The sequence below is a fragment of the Myxocyprinus asiaticus genome, chromosome 19, assembly GCF_019703515.2.
Source record: "Myxocyprinus asiaticus isolate MX2 ecotype Aquarium Trade chromosome 19, UBuf_Myxa_2, whole genome shotgun sequence".
NCBI lineage: Eukaryota > Metazoa > Chordata > Actinopteri > Cypriniformes > Catostomidae > Myxocyprinus > Myxocyprinus asiaticus.
The window spans coordinates 35,481,422-35,499,905 of record NC_059362.1 but is presented as its reverse complement, the minus strand read 5'-3'; the positions used below and the strand labels follow the sequence as shown (position 1 = coordinate 35,499,905).

The window sequence follows — 18,484 nt, the reverse complement described above, 5'->3', positions numbered from 1 at the left end:
GGTTTCCAAATGAAATACAAAACTTGCTCTCATCTGAAAAGAGGACTTTGAACCACTGGGCAACAGTCCAGTTCTTCTTCTCCTTAGCCCAGGTAAGACGCCTCTGACATTGTCTGTGGTTCAGGAGTGGCTTAACAAGAGGAATACGACAACTGTAGCCAAATTCCTTGACACGTCTGTGTGTGGTCTTGATGCCTTGACCCCAGTCTCAGTCCATTCCTTGTGAATTTCACCCAAATTCTTGAATCGATTTTGCTTGACAATCCTCATAAGGCTGCGGTTCTCTCGGTTGGTTGTGCATCTTTTTCTTCCACACTTTTTCCTTCCACTCAACTTTCTGTTAACATGCTTGGATACAGCACTCTGTGAACAGCCAGCTTCTTTGGCAATGAATGTTTGTGGCTTACATGATTGTCTTCTGGAAAACTGTCAGATCAGCAGTCTTCCCCATGATTGTGTAGCCTAGTGAACCAATCTGAGAGACCATTTTGAAGGCTCAGGAAACCTTTGCAGGTGTTCTGAGTTGATTAGCTGATTGGCATGTCACCATATTCTAATTTTTTGAGATAGTGAATTGGTGGGTTTTTGTTAAATGTGAGCCAAAATCATCACAATTAAAAGAACCAAAGACTTAAACTACTTCAGTCTGTGTGCATTGAATTTATTTAATACATGAGTTTCACAATTTGAGTTGAATTACTGAAATAAATGAACTTTTCCACGACATTCTAATTTATTGAGATGCACCTGTATGTATGTATGTATAAGTAGCCACCTTTCCATTTATCGTCAGGCTATTATCTCTCTAAACATGCAATTACTTACACAAATGAACTTACTAATTAAGTTAATTAAATGAAGATATAAAAACAATTATAAATGTAAAAATAATCATTATAATGATGATAATAATCACTGAAATATAATTCATGGTTCGAGGTGAACGTGTTTTTGTATTATTTATGTTTTAATTACAGATGTATAGGCTGCAGAGTTGTGTTCACAATGAACTGCTCTGTGGAAATAAAGCGAACTGAGCTCAAAGCACCTCCTGAGCTGAGATGTCTGTAATTTTCAGCACTCATAGACGATACTGTTCTTGCAACCAAAAAAAAAACAAAAAAAACACAAATTCAGAAGACAGAAACAAAGAACAAGTGAGAACCTTTTACATGCACGTGTTCCACGAGACTGCACGCCTCTGTACAAGCAGCGTGTCATAGGCTACATGTGCATAGACGGCTTTTCTGTCATCTGTTCTTAATAATATAATAAAGTGTGTTAGTTCAAGTGCGTGTCTGTGTGTCTACGGGCAAATTGTAATATTAGTTTAATAATAATAATAATAATAATAATAATAATTATAGGAAATGAGCCAAATATCGTCAAAGCTATTGTTGATCACTCTGACCATCGTCGATCCCCGAGATCATCATCTGTTAGCACAACTGTAGTGGTGGCTCAGCAGCTAAGGATCTGGGTTACTAACCAGAAGGTCAGGGGTTCAAGCCCCAGCACAACCAAGATGCCACTGCTAGACCCCTGAGCAAGGCCCTTGACCCTATCTCCTCCAGAGGTTCTGTATCATGTCTGACCCCAGCTTAGATGGGATATGTGAATAAAGAGTTTCACTGTGTATGTTCAAAATGTATAATGTGTGACAAAAATTAAACGCTTCTTCTTATTTCTTCTAAAAATTAACATAATATTCAGACAGTCTCCTTGCTGGTTTTTCCGACAAATTCAGAATCATTACCGCTTTTGCCGGTTTCGCTGCGGCTCGCTTCGTGTGTGCCAGTCCCGGTTCTACGGGGTACTTGCTCAAACCAAAACTTAAAGCACCCTCAATTGCAGACCAGGGCAAACTACTGCCGGCAGGTCGATTTTTCATGTACGTTTTTTTTATTAGATCTTTCATTTATCTGGCTTTTTGACCTATTGCGCATCCACAAGCTTTTAATATGTTCAGGGTTGCCAGATAATTTATGCAACACCCCAGGCAGAGATTTATACTTGCACAAATTGGAAATATTTCGCCTTATGTCATACTTAATTTATTCAATCTGGCAACCATACATGCGAGTGCAGACACTTTCTCTCGGCAAAAAACAAACAAACAACAACTTAGCGCTCAATAGTGCACAGTGGGGACACACGAGTAAAACCAAGTGAGAGAGGAATATATTTATTCTTTGTGTTATTTGTGAAATGTTGAAGTCCCTCACACCTGTATGTGAATGTTACTCTGGCAGTAATTATTTATCAGTGTCATGCAGCCTGTTTTATTCAGTGGTGTGCTGAATGGGGTGCCAAACATTGACAAGACCCACATCATGACCCATGAGCATGTAAACAGGTTGATAATGTTCTGAGAATAAAACAAGTAAACAGTTCCACTTTGCCGCAAACATTAAAATAAGCTTTTAGAATCTCTTTCCCGAATATTTTATTTTACTTTTAAACCAGATTCCTGATATAGAGTGTGAATTGAATATTACATTACCATTGCATTGAATTATGGTAAAATAATCAATTAATAATTTTATTCAGCCTTTATACAGTTTGATACACATGATAGAAATGTAGCAGCAAAACTTCAAGCAATTGCAGAATGGTCCCATCAGAATACACTTCAGAAAACTGTGCAACATTCATTGAGTGCATGTCTGGGCTTAAAAGATAAAATTATGCAGAACTTTTATCTTCTCTGTTCCATGTTCTTCTTAACAGCTGATGTGGCCCCAGTACCAAAATAATTGCACACCCCTGCTCAATTGAATATGTAAAACTAATACTGTATATTGGCAAGCAGATTTTCTTGAATACCAGCAAACACACAAAAATCCTTGCATTTTGTGAATGCACAAAATGCTACATCAAAACTTATAAACGTGTATGATTTTGCAAATCAGTATGTCCTAATCTGCAGGAGCAGAATTTTGCTGTCATTTTCAGCAACAGGTCATGGGGAAAAAACCCCCGAAGCAATAAATGTTTTGTACATTCAAAAAACAAACTTTTCTTTACGTTAAGTAGCATTTAAACATGATTTAATCTATTAAAAAATGTGTAATTATGATACATCTCCACTTTATACAGAGCACCCCCACTATTTTCAGAAACACCCTCAGTGATTTTGATCTGGAACCGGGCCTGGTGCGTGCGCTTGTAAAATTGATATTTTAAAGTCTCATTATTATGGTTTAGTATTTCTCTGTAATGTAGAACAGTGTTAGCAATGTTACATATGCTTTCAAAGCCCTGGAACTCAAATCATTTTCTGTTGCCCCCCCCCCAAAATATATATATTTAAGTAATTAAATTAATATCATAAACGTGTGACAACTAGCCGACTAATGGCTTAAACTAACCACTACTAGTCGACTAGGAAAATCTTTGGTCGGGGGCAGCCCTAGAAAAGAGTGTTATGGATCTTATCCCCATTGAGCTATTGTGGGATCAGCTAGACTGTAAGGTGCATGAGAAGTGCCCGACAAGACAGCCACATCTATGGCAAGTGCTACAGGAAGCATGAGGTGAAATGTCACCGGAGTATCTGGACAAACTGACAGCTAGAATGCCAAGGATCTGCAAAGCTGTCATTGCTGCACATGGAGCATTTTATGATGAGAACTCTTTTAGTAGTTTAAGAAGTTCTGAACCTTTTTTTTTTTTAAATTGTAATAGTTATTTTTCACATTATTAATGTCCTGACTATACATTGTGATCAGCTGAATGCCACTTTGGTGAATAAAAGTACCAATTTCTTTCCATAAGAGCAAAATCTGTACATCATTCCAAAATAAGCACAAAATGTGTCCAAAAATGTTCTTTTATATATATATATCATTTGAAATCTAACAAACTCTAAATGTTAAAGTGCTAAATGTCTTCAAAGTAATGTCTTCAAAATAAATGGCACTTGCTTTGATATTTTGTTATTTAATGCAAAGACATTAATGCATTTTTAAGTGTCACTGAAGAACCCAAATACTTTTTGGGGCCATTGTATATCTGTGTACGGTGTACATCTTTTTGGTTTTCTTTAAGAGCATACATTTCCTTTATCATTAGTCATTTCATTAATTGTACTTATATAATCACAAAGTTTGGAAAATGTACAGTGTGATAGTAACATGAATTTTAAAGTTGAGCGCAAATGTCAGTACCAGGAGAGGACACAGTGGCGTATTTGAAACAGGGTCCATTTTCACCTTTAATGGTCATTTGTTTAGAAAATCATGAAAGTGGTAGCAACATATCAGAGAACTGCATTCACAAATTCACATATGCCAGTTATGGTGCTGGATATATTTGTATACTTTCACACATAGATACACACCAATTTGATGGATCACAGGCTTTTCCATTATAGGTTTTTGAGGTCATTTTTTTTAACCATATAAAAACACACTTGACTTATGAATCAGTTATATGAAATAAATTATTAATGTGGACAGTTATGATTGTTATCTATAATCAAATCAATGTGAAATACAAAGGCAGCTGCAAATAATGCACAAGATTTAATACAATAAACATTTTGCTACAACATATTTTATATAAATGGTTGGTCTCTATGTAAGATTATACAGCTCTCAACCATCTACCATCAAAGTAGATTTTAACACATGAAAAGGCATGTGAGACAGGCTAAATTTGTGTGATTGGTAACGTTTTTCTTCTGGTTCCACAAAAGGTCACAATATCACAACCATTTTTTTTTTTTTTTTTTTTTAAAGGATTAAAAGAGATTGACTTCTCAGTGCTCTCAACTTTTTGTGCCAAAAGTAAGGGTGCAGAGACAAATATGCTTTCATAAGCACTGAAAATTAAAATACATTCAACCATATTAAGCACTTTTGAGTCTGCATGCAGAATAATTAATATGATATGGATGAAACAATCCCCAGATGGCAAGTTACAATAAATGAATAAAAAACAAGCTGAGGAATAAGATAACAATGCAACTGTCTGTGACCAAAAAAAAAAAAGATATCAGACATTTTAGATATTATTATTGTTAAGTGTCATATTGTAAAATAATAATTGAATTTCTCATACTGGCGAATACAAGGCATGCCACAAAAAATACATTGAATTTTTTTCAAATGAATATTGTTCAAATCAATTTGCTCCTGCATAAGCCAGTCCTCACGCGGTCTTGTTTATAAGTTCTAGTATATGAGTACTTCTTTACTATAGAGCTTGTAAGTACTTTCCAAACCTTAAATTAATTTTAAAAAGTATAAGTAAGGTTAACAACAAAAGGTTTGTTGGGCAATATACCATGGTATAACCATGTTATTCTTTGAAGTACCTTGGAGTACCACGTATCATTAGTACAGTTCCATTGTACATATCAAAGCAACATCTGATACCATTACTGTACCAAGAGTCTTTACACTTAAAGTGATAGTTCACCCAAAAATAAGAATTCTCTCATCATTTACTCACCTTCATGCCATCCCAGCTGTGTATGACTTTCTTTCTTCTGCAGAACACAAATGAAGATTTTTAGAAAAATATCTTAGCTCTGTAGGTCCATACAATGCAACAGACCTTTTAAGCTCCAAAACACACAAAGGCAGCATACAAGTAATCCACAAGTAATCCATGTCTTCTGAACTGATGCAATCACTTTTGGAGAAACACAGATTAATATTTAAAACATTTTTTTTTATATAAATCTCCACTTTCACAATGTAAAAGTGAAAGTGGAAATTTATAGTAAAATAGGGCTTAAATATTGATCTGTTTTTCACCCACACCTACTATATCACTTCTGAAGACACAGTCAACCGCTTGAGTCATATGGATTACTTTTATCCTGCCTTTATGTGATTTTTTGAGTTTGAAAGGTCTGGTCACCATTCAGTTGCATTGCTTGGACCTACAGAGCTGAAATATTCTTCTTAAAATCTTCATTTGTGTTCTGCAGAAGAAAGTAATTCATACACATATGGGATGGCATGAGGGTGAGTAAATGATGAGAGAATTTTCATTTTTGAGTGAATTATCCCTTTAACCAGGTTAAGTGCCAAAAACTTTTTTAAAGCACAGATAGATAATGAACGTACTTATTAATAAAGCCCAATATATATATATACACAGGTGCATCTCAATAAATTAGAATGTCGTGGAAAAGTTCATTTATTTCAGTAATTCAACTCAAATTGTGAAACTCGTGTATTAAATCAATTCAGTGCACACAGACTGAAGTAGTTTAAGTCTTTGGTTCTTTTAATTGTGATGATTTTGGCTCACATTTAACAAAAACCCACCAATTCACTATCTCAACAAATTAGAATACATCATAAGACCAATAAAAAAAACATTTTTAGTGAATTGTTGGCCTTCTGGAAAGTATGTTCATTTACTGTATATGTACTCAATACTTGGTAGGGGCTCCTTTTGCTTTAATTACTGCCTCAATTTGGCTTGGCATGGTGGTGATCAGTTTGTGGCACTGCTGAGGTGGTATGGAAGCCCAGGTTTCTTGACAGTGGCCTTCAGCTCATCTGCATTTTTTGGTCTCTTGTTTCTCATTTTCCTCTTGACAATACCCCATAGATTCTCTATGGGGTTCAGGTCTGGTGAGTTTGCTGGCCAGTCAAGCACACCAACACCATGGTCATTTAACCAACATTTGGTGCTTTTGGCAGTGTGGGCAGGTGCCAAATCCTGCTGGAAAATGAAATCAGCATCTTTAAAAAGCTGGTCAGCAGAAGGAAGCATCAAGTGCTCCAAAATTAATTGGTAAATGGGTGCAGTGACTTTGGTTTTCAAAAAACACAATGGACCAACACCAGCAGATGACATTGCACCCCAAATCATCACAGACTGTGGAAACTTAACACTGGACTTCAAGCAACTTGGGCTATGAGCTTCTCCACCCTTCTTCCAGACTCTAGGACCTTGGTTTCCAAATGAAATACAAAACTTTCTCTCATCTGAAAAGAGGACTTAGGACCACTGGGCAACAGTCCAGTTCTTCTTCTCCTTAGCCCAGGTAAGATACCTCTGACGTTGTCTGTGGTTCATGAGTGGCTTAACAAGAGGAATACGACAACTGTAGCCAAATTCCTTGACACGTCCATGTGTGGTGGCTCTTGATGCCTTGACCCCAGCCTCAGTCCATTCCTTGTGAAGTTCACCCAAATTCTAGAATCGATTTTGCTTGACAGTCCTCATAAGGCTGCGGTTCTCTCAGTTGGTTGTGCATCTTTTTCTTCCACACTTTATCCTTCCACTCAACTTTCTGTTAACATGCTTGGATACAGCACTCTGTGAACAGCCAGCTTCTTTGGCAATGAATGTTTGTGGCTTACCCTCCTTGTGAAGGGTGTCAATGATTGTCTTCTGGACAACTGTCAGATCAGCAGTCTTCCCCATGATTGTGTAGCCTAGTGAACCAAACTGAGAGACCATTTTGAAGGCTCAGGAAACCTTTGCAGGTGTTTTGAGTTGATTAGCTGATTGGCATGTCACCATATTCTAATTTGTTGAGATAGTGAATTGGTGGGTTTTTGTTAAATGTGAGCCAAAATCATCACAATTAAAAGAACCAAAGACTTAAACTACTTCAGTCTGTGTGCATTGAATTTATTTAATACACGAGTTTCACAATTTGAGTTGAATTACTGAAATAAATGAACTTTTCCACGACATTCTAATTTATTGAGATGCACCTGTATATATATATATATATATATATATATATATATATAGATGAGATTAACATCAAAGTGTTATTAATGCATTCCTTGTCCCCCCAAGCAACATTCTTTTTTTATGAACTTCAGCCGGTGGATAATTGAGCTTGAGATGAACCTCTGGAAAATCCAATAATTTAATCAGAGGAGTAAGCAGCATGATATTGTAAAGCAATGGGATGGCCTTCTGTTTCAGTGAACAGACATAAGTGCAAAGACAGAGATAGATATTGCTTTGACAGACGTCTGACATATAAAAAGGTTCACAGTGTTAGATGACAACAAGGATTTGAATCTTTACTGATAAAGCTGTGCAATGGTCTTGACACATGCTTAGATGTTTTCATGAGAGGTAGAAGATACTGAAGCTACAATTTTTTTTTTTTTTTTTTTTACATATACTTTATATTTGCTTGTAACTATCTTGACATACAGTTTTCTCTCTAATATTGATCAGAATTCTCACTGGTTTAGGCATGTACTAACACTGAGGTTGCCAGGCATAATTTAACATTAAAATCTGTCACCATTTACCCTCATGTTGTTCCAAACCCCTGACTTTCTTTCTTTGGTGGAACACAAAAGCAGAATGTTAGCCTCTGCCACTAATTGTTCAGAAAAAACATGCCATGAAAGTGAGTCTATCATCTTTTGTGTTGTACCAAAGAAAGGAAATTGAACAGGAAATACAAGAGGTTGAGAAAATGGCTAAAAAGGTATAAAGTGTCCCTTATTTTCCAAAAAGAAACCAAGATTGCCCATTATTTCCTCCACTGTAGTTGGCAACCCAAACAACCACCATGGATTTGGCTATGGCTAAATTTGAACAGGCTTGCACATAACCACACTAATTAATGGACACCATTGATTGTCACGAGTTTGGTACAAGAGGGGCTTCTAAGAAAGAACACAAAACAACTCTATGCGATTGCCAAGACATGACTTCATGAGCCATCATCTGACTCACAATATGAAGCGACTCTTCTGCTAAACTAATATGCTGTGGAGTTTTAGTCACATAATTGTGCCAAATGTTTGCGTGAGTGTTGTGAAAAGTAAAAAAAAAGGTCACAAGGTTCATTACTATTTTAATGAAAGACAAAAAATACTAATAATCATGAGATCATTTGAATTATGTTGAATCAAATTGTTCATTTGCAGTGCAGTTTCTGCACAGCAAAATAATGCATATGATTTCACTATATGTGCATTCCATTCAAAAGTTGTATTAAATGTATTGAAATCGTAAATGACTAGATTTAATAAAGTTCATCATGTGAATAATATATTGCAGTTCTGACTGTCCGTAATCATTCATGCATGTCCTTGATCAGCAATCATCATAATGGCATTTCCTTCAACTATTACAAAACCTGAGTACTTCTATTATAAAACATGAATTATGCACATTGGATCAAACTGACGATGGTCATCCACTACATCCTATACAGTTGTTTTGGCTTCTGCAAATGTGTCGTAGCTGAATCATATTGTCTCCCCTCTTGTCTTTAATGCGGCACACAAACCTCAACTTTAATGTGGCTACTGTTCTTCCTTCTTCATATCCTCATCTTTTATTCAAAATGTTGCTCTTCAAAAACGACGTGTTGCTTCTTCGCTGCAACATCAGGAGGCCAATTCATTTTTGAAAACAGCATCATTTCTTTGTACTTATAATTACTGGAGAGATTTCGGTTTCTAAAACCATGCAAGTATAATGTACTCACACTCAAATTCAAATTTTGTGCATTACTGTGGTGGCAGCAGTTGTATTTCATCACACATTCCAAATTCACTTCTCACAATATCACAGAGAAACAAATGATTCACTATGTGAATTGTTTCAGCAATTTTTTTTTTTTTTTTACAGGGAGCAAGTGCAATTTGAAGTCTCTAGTCATAGATTACAGATGAACAGGTGTCTGAGTGGCTGCAGCTGTCTCTTGAAGGGGACATATTGTTGACCTGACAAACATACGAGAGTCTGCCTGACTTTGCTACAAAAGTCTTCCAATGATGACTTTGTAATCAGTGATGGATTGGAGGTGAAAATCCTCTTGTAACACATGCAAGACTGAGCCTGCCATGGATTCTGGAGTGAGCTGCCTAGCCATAGACAGGATTTTAAGTGGTGGCATACCACAAGTCTTGGGAACCCAACAAACAAGTGGTGACTTGTGCCCAACTGTTTGTATTGGTGGTGAAATTGGTGGAAAATAATCACTCTGGATTTTAGAAAGGTCAGTCTATGTCCTGCAAGTCTAATACAAGATACGCCCACTACAAGGCACGGCCAATACAAGTAAGTTACAACCCCTTAAAAAAAAAAAGCGTATTGCAAAGTCTTAGAACAGTTCGATGCCACATTCGTACACTGTGTTTGTTGTGTTTATTTGGAGTCCCGCAGCAACCCTACACCTACAACTATCCCTACCCCTAACTTTAACCATAAACTTTAAAAAATGAAAAGTTTGTAAAATTATTAAATATACCACAAATTAAAAGTTCTAATGAATACAATTATGAATTGCCCATGTCACTAGGAGGCGACATTGAGGAGAAATATGATGAAAATAAAGAGAAGCTATGCTATGCTAATAGGCTAACTGGTCAACTTGTGAAGTAACTGGAGAAAACAGAACAGAGAAATGTTTAATGTAAACATTAACAGTTTATTCAGAAAGAATTTAGACCCCTTCATTTTTTTCACATTTTTAATATTGCAGCCTTATGCTAAAACACTTTAAATTATTCATTTTTTCACATCAATCTACATTCCATACCCCATAATGACAAAGCAAAAAACAGATTTTAGATAACTTTGCAAATTTATTACAAAGAAAAAACTGAAATATCACACTGACATAAGTATTCAGACCCTTAACTCAGTACTTAGTTGAAGCACCTTTGGCAGCGATTACCACCTCAAGTCTTTCTGATGATGCAACAAGCTTTGCACACCTGGATTTAGGGATTTTCTGCCATTCTTCTCTGCAGATTCTGTCAAGTTCTGTCACGTTGGATGGGGACGTCAGTGGACAGCCATTTTCAGGTCTCTCCAGAGATGTTCGATTGGGTTCAAGTCCGAGATCTGGCTAGGCCACTCAAAGACATTCAGAGTTGTCTCTAAGCCACTCTTGCATTGTCTTGACTGTGTGCTTAGGGTCATTGTCCTGTTGGAAGGTGAACCTTTTGTCCCAGCCTGAGTTCCTGAGCGCTCTGGACCAGGTTTTCATTAAGGATATCTCTGTATTTTGCTGCATTCAGCTTTCCTTCAACCCTGACCAGTCCCTGCTGCTGAAAAACACCCCCACAGCATGATGCTACCACCACCATGCTTCACCGTTTGGATGGTATTGCACAGGTGATGAGCAGTACCTGGTTTCCTCCAGACACGATACTTGGAATTGAGGCCAAACAGTTCAATCTTCGTTTCATCAGACCAGAGAATCTTGTTTCTCACAGTCTGAGAGTCTTTTAAGTGGTTTTTTTTTTTTTTATGTCTTGCACTGAGGAGAGGCTTCCTTCTGGCCACTCTGCCATAAAGCCCAGATAGGTGGAGTGTTGCAGTGATGGTTGTCCTCCTGCAAGTTTCTCCCATCTCCACACATGATCTCTGGAGCTCAAATAGAGTGACCATCAGGTTTTGGTCACCTCTCTTACCAAGGCCCTTCTCCCTTGATTGCTCAGTTTGGCCGGGCGTCCAGCTATTGGAAGAGTCCTAGTTGTTCCAAGCTTCTTCCATTTAAGAATAATGGAGGCCACTGTGCTCTTGGGAACCTTCAATGCAGCCAAAACTATTTTTTAGCCTTCCCCAGATCTGTGCCTCGACACAATCCTGATTCTGAGCTCTGCAGGCAGTTCCTTTGACCTCATGGCTTGGTTTTTGCTCTGATATGCATTTTCAGCTGTGAGACCTTATATAGACAGGTGTGTGCCTTTCCAAATTATATCCAGTCAATTGAATTTGTCACAGGTGGACTCCAATCAAAGTGTAGAAACATCTCATAGATGATCCAGAGAAAAGGGATATACCCGAGCTAAATTTCAAGCAAAGGGTCTGAATACTTATGTCAATATGATATTTCATTTTTTTCTTCTTTTTAATACATTTTTGGGGGCGTTACTTGAGTGTGCGTGTCGTATAGTGGGTGTTCCTTGTCGACTTACGGATGCAGACAGACACACTTGCTAACATAATGTAATTGTATCATAACCCCATAAGGGGGCTCCCACACTATGGGTTTGTCCCATATGGCACTATTTTTTTTAGGTGCGCTCATAGTTGCACTCAGGACTTAGTCTGTAGGATGCACTGCGGCATGCTCTGTGAAAAAACTATAGCGGATGAAGTGAGAGAAATGTTTATTATAAATACAATAATTATTCATTCAGTGCTAACAGCAAACTTTAAAATCAATTGCTGACTCCAAAATTTTGGTAGTCAAGACTCATTTATGCTTAATTCGAAAAAGCTATTTATTTGAGCCTACACTTCAAAAATGTCAGTCTTAGTTTTTAATATTTATGCATTTTAATAGAGTGCAACAGTCTGGTTCCTATTTTTCCTATTTATTTATTTTGTATAGATGAATTGATTTTTATTGATAACTTATAAACCTTTAAAGATAGACCTACTGTGAGCTCCGAGTTTGTTAATCAATGTTATATGCTCTGTATACATATTATTTCAACTAGGGGTTTAGAAATCCTGTTTAAAATAGAGAAATTCCTGGTGAAGAACTACACTACCCCTTATTTCTAACCAGAAAGATCCACCAACCAAAGAGTTGCGGTAAACAAACCGCAGCAAACAAGCTCAGCAGAGACCGCCCATTTCCATGACGCACTGATGAATGATGCAATCGAGTTGGTGTACCTACACTCTCAAATTAAATATTTGCATTTATCAGAATATGTTGCAATAAACTTAAAATGTATTCTTTCCATAATTATAATCAACAACTTAAAATGAATAGTTTTAAATGTTTTCATAGTTTTCAATTCTATTACACCATTCACAGCTTCACGGGACTGTAATTCATTCCCCCATTGAAGATGCGGAGTACACAGTCTTGTATCTTCGTCTTTATGTCTGATTTAGTATGCAATTATGAAGAATTTTATAAAATCCCTATGGAAAAAAACTGAATGGGAAAAATCTTTGGAACCAAGACAATTGGAAAAAGTGTGCGGGCACGTTTACACATGCTTAATTCATCATATTTTCATAACAGTTAATAAAAGATTTCTTAATTCAGTTGAACTTACAAGTTGTTCAGTTGAAAAGCCCAAATCTGAAAACAAGACTACAATATTTGTGTGTACTTTATGTACCCAGTAGGCAGCAAGGAAGCTCACTATATTTTGGAAGAGCACTATGGTGCTTTAGATACTGAGCTTTAAAGATATGTAAAGGTTGGCTATGACCAGCTCAGTACCAGATGAAAGACTTTGCCTCTCACAGCATGGCTCTCTGTTTGTATTTGGTCTTCCTCCAGTTCTGCTGATTGGAAGGTTCCAACAGTTTCTTGGCCTTTGTCACCTGTTCGTGTGCATAATATTGAAACATCTCTCAATGTCCTTGTTCTCTAAACTCATTAGCACATCTCAATGAGACAGAGGGGCCCTTAAAAAAATTACTTTCAGACATTAAGGACATTTTTAGTCTAACAAAGAAAACAACAATTTTCTATATGCAAAATATAATTTCACTAGAATCACGCTAAACATGATCAGATCACTGTGAATACTGTGTTGGGGTGAAAAAAAATGTGCTAGTTAAAGCCATTGTTTGTCCTATTTTAATTCCTTACATTTTCAGGCATCAATTCCCAAGAATGACCCACCTAAACAAGACCAGAGCAGAGCAATTTCTGTAAATATACATATTTATTTAGATAAAAAACAAAAAAACAAACAAAAAAAAGTTCATGCAATTTAGAAATCATGTAAACAACATAATTTTGAGACATCGTTAGAAATAAAATGGAATGCGTTCTACTCAATTACAGACATCACAGATACCAAACATTGCCTGTACTTTTATGGGTTATCCTTTGATGTAACAGAATCATTGAGTGTGAACATATTCATTTGACATGGAGAGAGATGATAACTGTAAAGATGTGTTGGTTTATTGCTTTAGGGATCAATGTGTCATTCTGTCATTCAGAGATCAGCAGTTACAAAAACACTCAAACCAGCCCGTCTGGCACCAACAATCATCCATGCAGATACGGGTCATGAGCTTCAGTTAATGATTTGGAGCGTGGCATGACTGTTGGTGCCAGACAGGCTGGTTTGAGTATTTCTGTAACTGCTGATCTCCTGGGATTTCCATGCACAACAGTCTCATGCAAAACAAAAAACATCCAGTGAGTGGCAGTTCTGTGGATGAAAAATGCCTTGTTGATGAGAGAGGTCAACAGAGAATGGCCAGACTGGTTCGAACTGACAAAGTCTGCAGTATCTCAGATAACTGCTCTGTACAACTGTGGTGAGAAGAACAGCATTTCAGAATGCAATTCTGAGATGCGGGCTGGCCCTGTTTTGGTGGCACGAGTGGGACCAACACAATATTAGGCAGTTGGTTTTAATGTTGTGGCTGATCGTGTATAATTAATGGGTTATTTTAAATGTAAAGGGATAGTTTACCCAATAAAGAAAATCCTGTCATCATTTACTCACCCTCATGTTGTTCCAAACCTAAAATTACTTTCTTTTTCAGTTAAATACAAAAGATGTTAGGTAGAATGTTAAGGACTGATGACCTCTGTTCCTATTCCCTTTCATCATATGGAAAAAGAGCAGCGTCAACATTTTTCAGAATTTGTATTCTTGTTCCATGTCAGAAAGTAAGTTATATGGATTGAGAACAACACAAGGGTGAGTATATGATGAAATAATTTTTGTTTACAGCACGTTTCTAAAACAACTGTGAATCCAGATGTTTCAGCCAGCCAACCAATCTTCTAGAAACAGCACTGGCAGTCTTTTATCTAGAATTGTTGCAATTCAAGAGATGAAGTAATGCATGTTATACCAAGTTGGCTTTTCTGGACTGAAACATTACAGGGGCAAAACAAATATGGAATGTTGCTCTACAGTGTAAAAAATTATGTAAAATGAAGCTGCTTTCTGCAGCACCAAATGGATCTTTCAGATTTCAACATGATATTTGTAATTACAAGGGGAAGTAACGGCCCTACAGAATAAAAACTCCAGCACTCTACATTGTTAAACTTGAACTTAATTGTGAAATGGATTGCTAGCCATTTGTTTGGTGAAATGACACTGCTATTGAAGACTTAAACAAAACTGTATGGGGTGTATGGAAGTTTGAAACCAGACATGGATACAAAAACCCAGAACATTTTTTCTTTATGATGCCACAATCAGTAGACCATAAAAATATATCAATTACACACACACACACACACACACACACACACACACAGCACGAGAGTTCCCAGTATTAACACTTGTAAAAATCTTTAACAGGCACAATAGTGTTACCCTGGATAGGAATGTTAGAAAACACAAAAAGAAAAAAATTCTCCCTTTTGAAACAGCAACAGAGTATTCTCACAATGGAAACAAGAGTATGCCATACATTTTAGAATCATCTAAAGAGGTTAATACAGACAAAGTATTGCTGAGATCATACAACCCCAATTCCGAAAAAGTTGGGACAGTATGAAAAATGCTAATAAAAACAAAAAGGAGTGATTTGCAATCATTCAATATTGAAAGCACCACAACTACACATAATGTGATGTTTTACCTTTTGAATTGTATTGATTTTTTGAAAATGTACACTAATTTCAAATCAGATGATTGCAACACACTCCAAAAACGTTGAGACGGGAAATTTAAGACTAATAACAATTTGACGAGTTGAAATAACAAGGCGATGTTAAACAGGTGAGGCATTTGTGTCATAGTACTGCATACTGTATAAGGAGCCTCCAAAAACAGCCTAGTCCTTCAAGAGCAAGGATCGTTCAAGACTTGTCAATTTGCCAACAGATGCTCCAGCAAATAATCCAGCACTTTCAGAACAATGTTCCCCAAAGATAAATTGGAAGGATTTTGGGCATTTCACCCTCTACAGTGCACAATATACTTTAAAGATTCAAGGAATCTGGTCAAATCTTGGCGCGACGAAAACTATTTCTGAATGCGCTCTGATCCCTCAGACGTAACTGTTTTAAAAAACGTCAATCATCTGTAATGGATATCATGAACATGGACTTGGGATAACTTTAGTAAACCTTTGTTAGTCAACACCACACGCCGCTGCATCCACAGATGCAAGTTAAGACTTTACTATGCAAAGCAGAAGCCCTCCATCAACACTGTCCAGAAGTGCTGCCAACTTCTCTGGTCTCAGTCTCATCTTAGATGGAAAGTAGAACAGTGGAACTGTGTTTTTTGGTCCGAAGAGTCCACATTTAAAAAAAGTTTTTGAAAAACACAGCCGTCGTGTTATCCGGGCAAAAGAAGAAAAGGTCCATTCCAAGCTGTTATTAGCGTCAGGTCCAAAAGCCAGTGTCTGTATGGGCCAGGGGTGTGTCAGTGCCCATGGCATGGGTAACTCGCACATCAGTGAGAACACCATGAATGCAGACAGATATGTACAAATTTTGGAGCAACATATACTGCCATCCAGCACAGTCTTTTCCAGGGACGTCCCTGCATTTTCCAGCAGGACAACTTCAAACCACATACTGCCCAGATTACAAGTGCAAGGCTGTGTAAGCAGAGAGTGCGGGTGCTAGACTGGCCTGCCTGCAGTCCTGACTTGTCTCCAATTGACAAAGTGTGGCGCATTATGAAGCGGGTTAGATGGCAATGAAGACACCGTACAATTGCAGCTAAAGACCTACATAATGGACGAATGGGGGGAAATTTCACTTTCTAAACTTAACAAACTTGTGTCTTCAGTGTCCAAATGCTTAATAAGTGTTATTAGAAGAAATAGTGATGTTTCACAGTGGTAAACACTCGACTGTCCCAACTTTTTTGGAGCGTGTTGCAATCATATGATTTGAAATTACTGTACATTTAAAAAAAATAAAATACAAAGGGTAAAACATCATATCATTTGTAGTTGTAGAGCTTTCAATATAGCAAAGGGTGATTATAATTTACAAATCACTCATTTTTGTTTTTTTTAGCATTTTTCATATTGTCCCAACATTTTTGGAACTGGGGTTATAAGAGTTTTCTTTAAAATCTAACCCATATCTTAAAAAAACAAGGAAACAACATAATCCCCCATAATCATTTATACAGACTCAGTAGTATTAAATGCATACTCTGCTGCACTTCTCAATAAGTGCAGAGATTGCATATCCAGCACAGTGGTAAATAAGGCCTCAATCATTTTTTGTTGGCAAAAAAGAAAGGAAAACAAACAAACATATACATCTGTCGTAATTACACTTTTCTAAACCTAGAAAAACTCTTTATGTGCAAATATGTGAATCTTACAATTTGTGGAACAGTGCCAGTGAGTGTAAAAATTACGTGTATGACATCTGTCCCTCCATCTGGAGTCACTTTTCACTAAAGACATGACAGCGGTACTATCGGACCAGCAAGATTTCACGTTGATTGTACAATCTTCTTCAGTTTATCTATCTCCATCTGAAAATAACCAAGCAAACACACTTTTTGCTTAACATGGTGGTGGTTTTCACACTAAAAACATGCATTTAATGTCTAAGGTAGCATCTCAAGCTGACAGATTGTTACAAAGATGTCTTACAAAGCCTCTCCTGGTGGGTGGGTGGTCGCCATGGTATTGATATGTGGTTGCTAGGGTGTTCTACCCATGTATCTATTGTATTCTGGTCCCTGGATATGGCCTACGTCTCATTTTTTTTTTGTTGGGCAGTTTTATCGTCCGCCAGGCAAGAATAGTATGTCTGATCATTTCGAAAACTAATAGCACACCTTTCGTTAACAATCCACATGATTTGAGTCCATAGCACAATTGGGTTTACAAAAATCCTAAACATTATTAGGAGTACCACTTTACAATATGGTTCACCCAAAAATGAAAATTCTCTCATGATTTACTCACCCCATGCCATCCCAGATGTGTGACTTACTTTCTTCTGTAGAAACACAAATATTTTTTGAAGAATATCTCAGCTCTGTAGGGCCATACAATGCAAGTGAATGGTGATCAAAACCTTTGAGCTCCAAAAAGCACAAAAAGGCAGCATAAAAGTAAATTTATTTAGACTCCAGTTAATCCATGCATTCTGAAGCGATGCCAATCGATTTTGGGTGAGAACAGACCAAAATATATGTGCAACTTGCCATTGCAGTCTCTAGGCACAATCATGATTTCATGCCCGATTACACTTCCTAGTGGTTGATGCATGCGCAGAGCACTAGATGTCGCTATGAAGTGTAATCGAGCTTGAAAGGATGATGGCCAAGGAGTCAAGATTTATTGTGAAAAAGAAAGTCATACAAATCCGGGATGACATGAGGGTGAGTTAATGATGAGAGAATTTTCATTTTTGGGTGAACTACTCCTTTAACATTTATCAACAAATGAATTAGGTATCATGAACTAAAAACCAACAATGTTATTTTACGTCATTTATTCATTTAGTGTAATGTTAATTTATAAGAATACAATTGTTCATTGTTAATTCATGTTAGTTCATCATGTATAAATTAATGTTACCACATACAAGTTGTAATTTTAAAAATGTATTAGTATATGTTGAAATGAACGTTGTTCT

The 18,484-nt window shown here is 36.9% G+C and overlaps 1 protein-coding gene across 4 annotated transcripts in view; it reads right to left on the bottom strand.

The window, feature by feature from the left end:
• Window positions 1–13,585: 13,585 nt before the first annotated feature.
• cd2ap (CD2-associated protein) overlaps window positions 13,586–18,484 on the bottom strand; it is an 81,837-nt gene continuing 76,938 nt past the window's right edge. For all 4 annotated transcript variants that reach the window (XM_051725330.1, XM_051725332.1, XM_051725334.1 and 1 more), the window contains one exon: window positions 13,586–17,369. In XM_051725330.1, coding sequence (XP_051581290.1) covers window positions 17,328–17,369 — 42 coding nt within the window. In that variant the 3' untranslated portion in view covers window positions 13,586–17,327. The remainder of the gene's footprint in view (window positions 17,370–18,484) is intronic.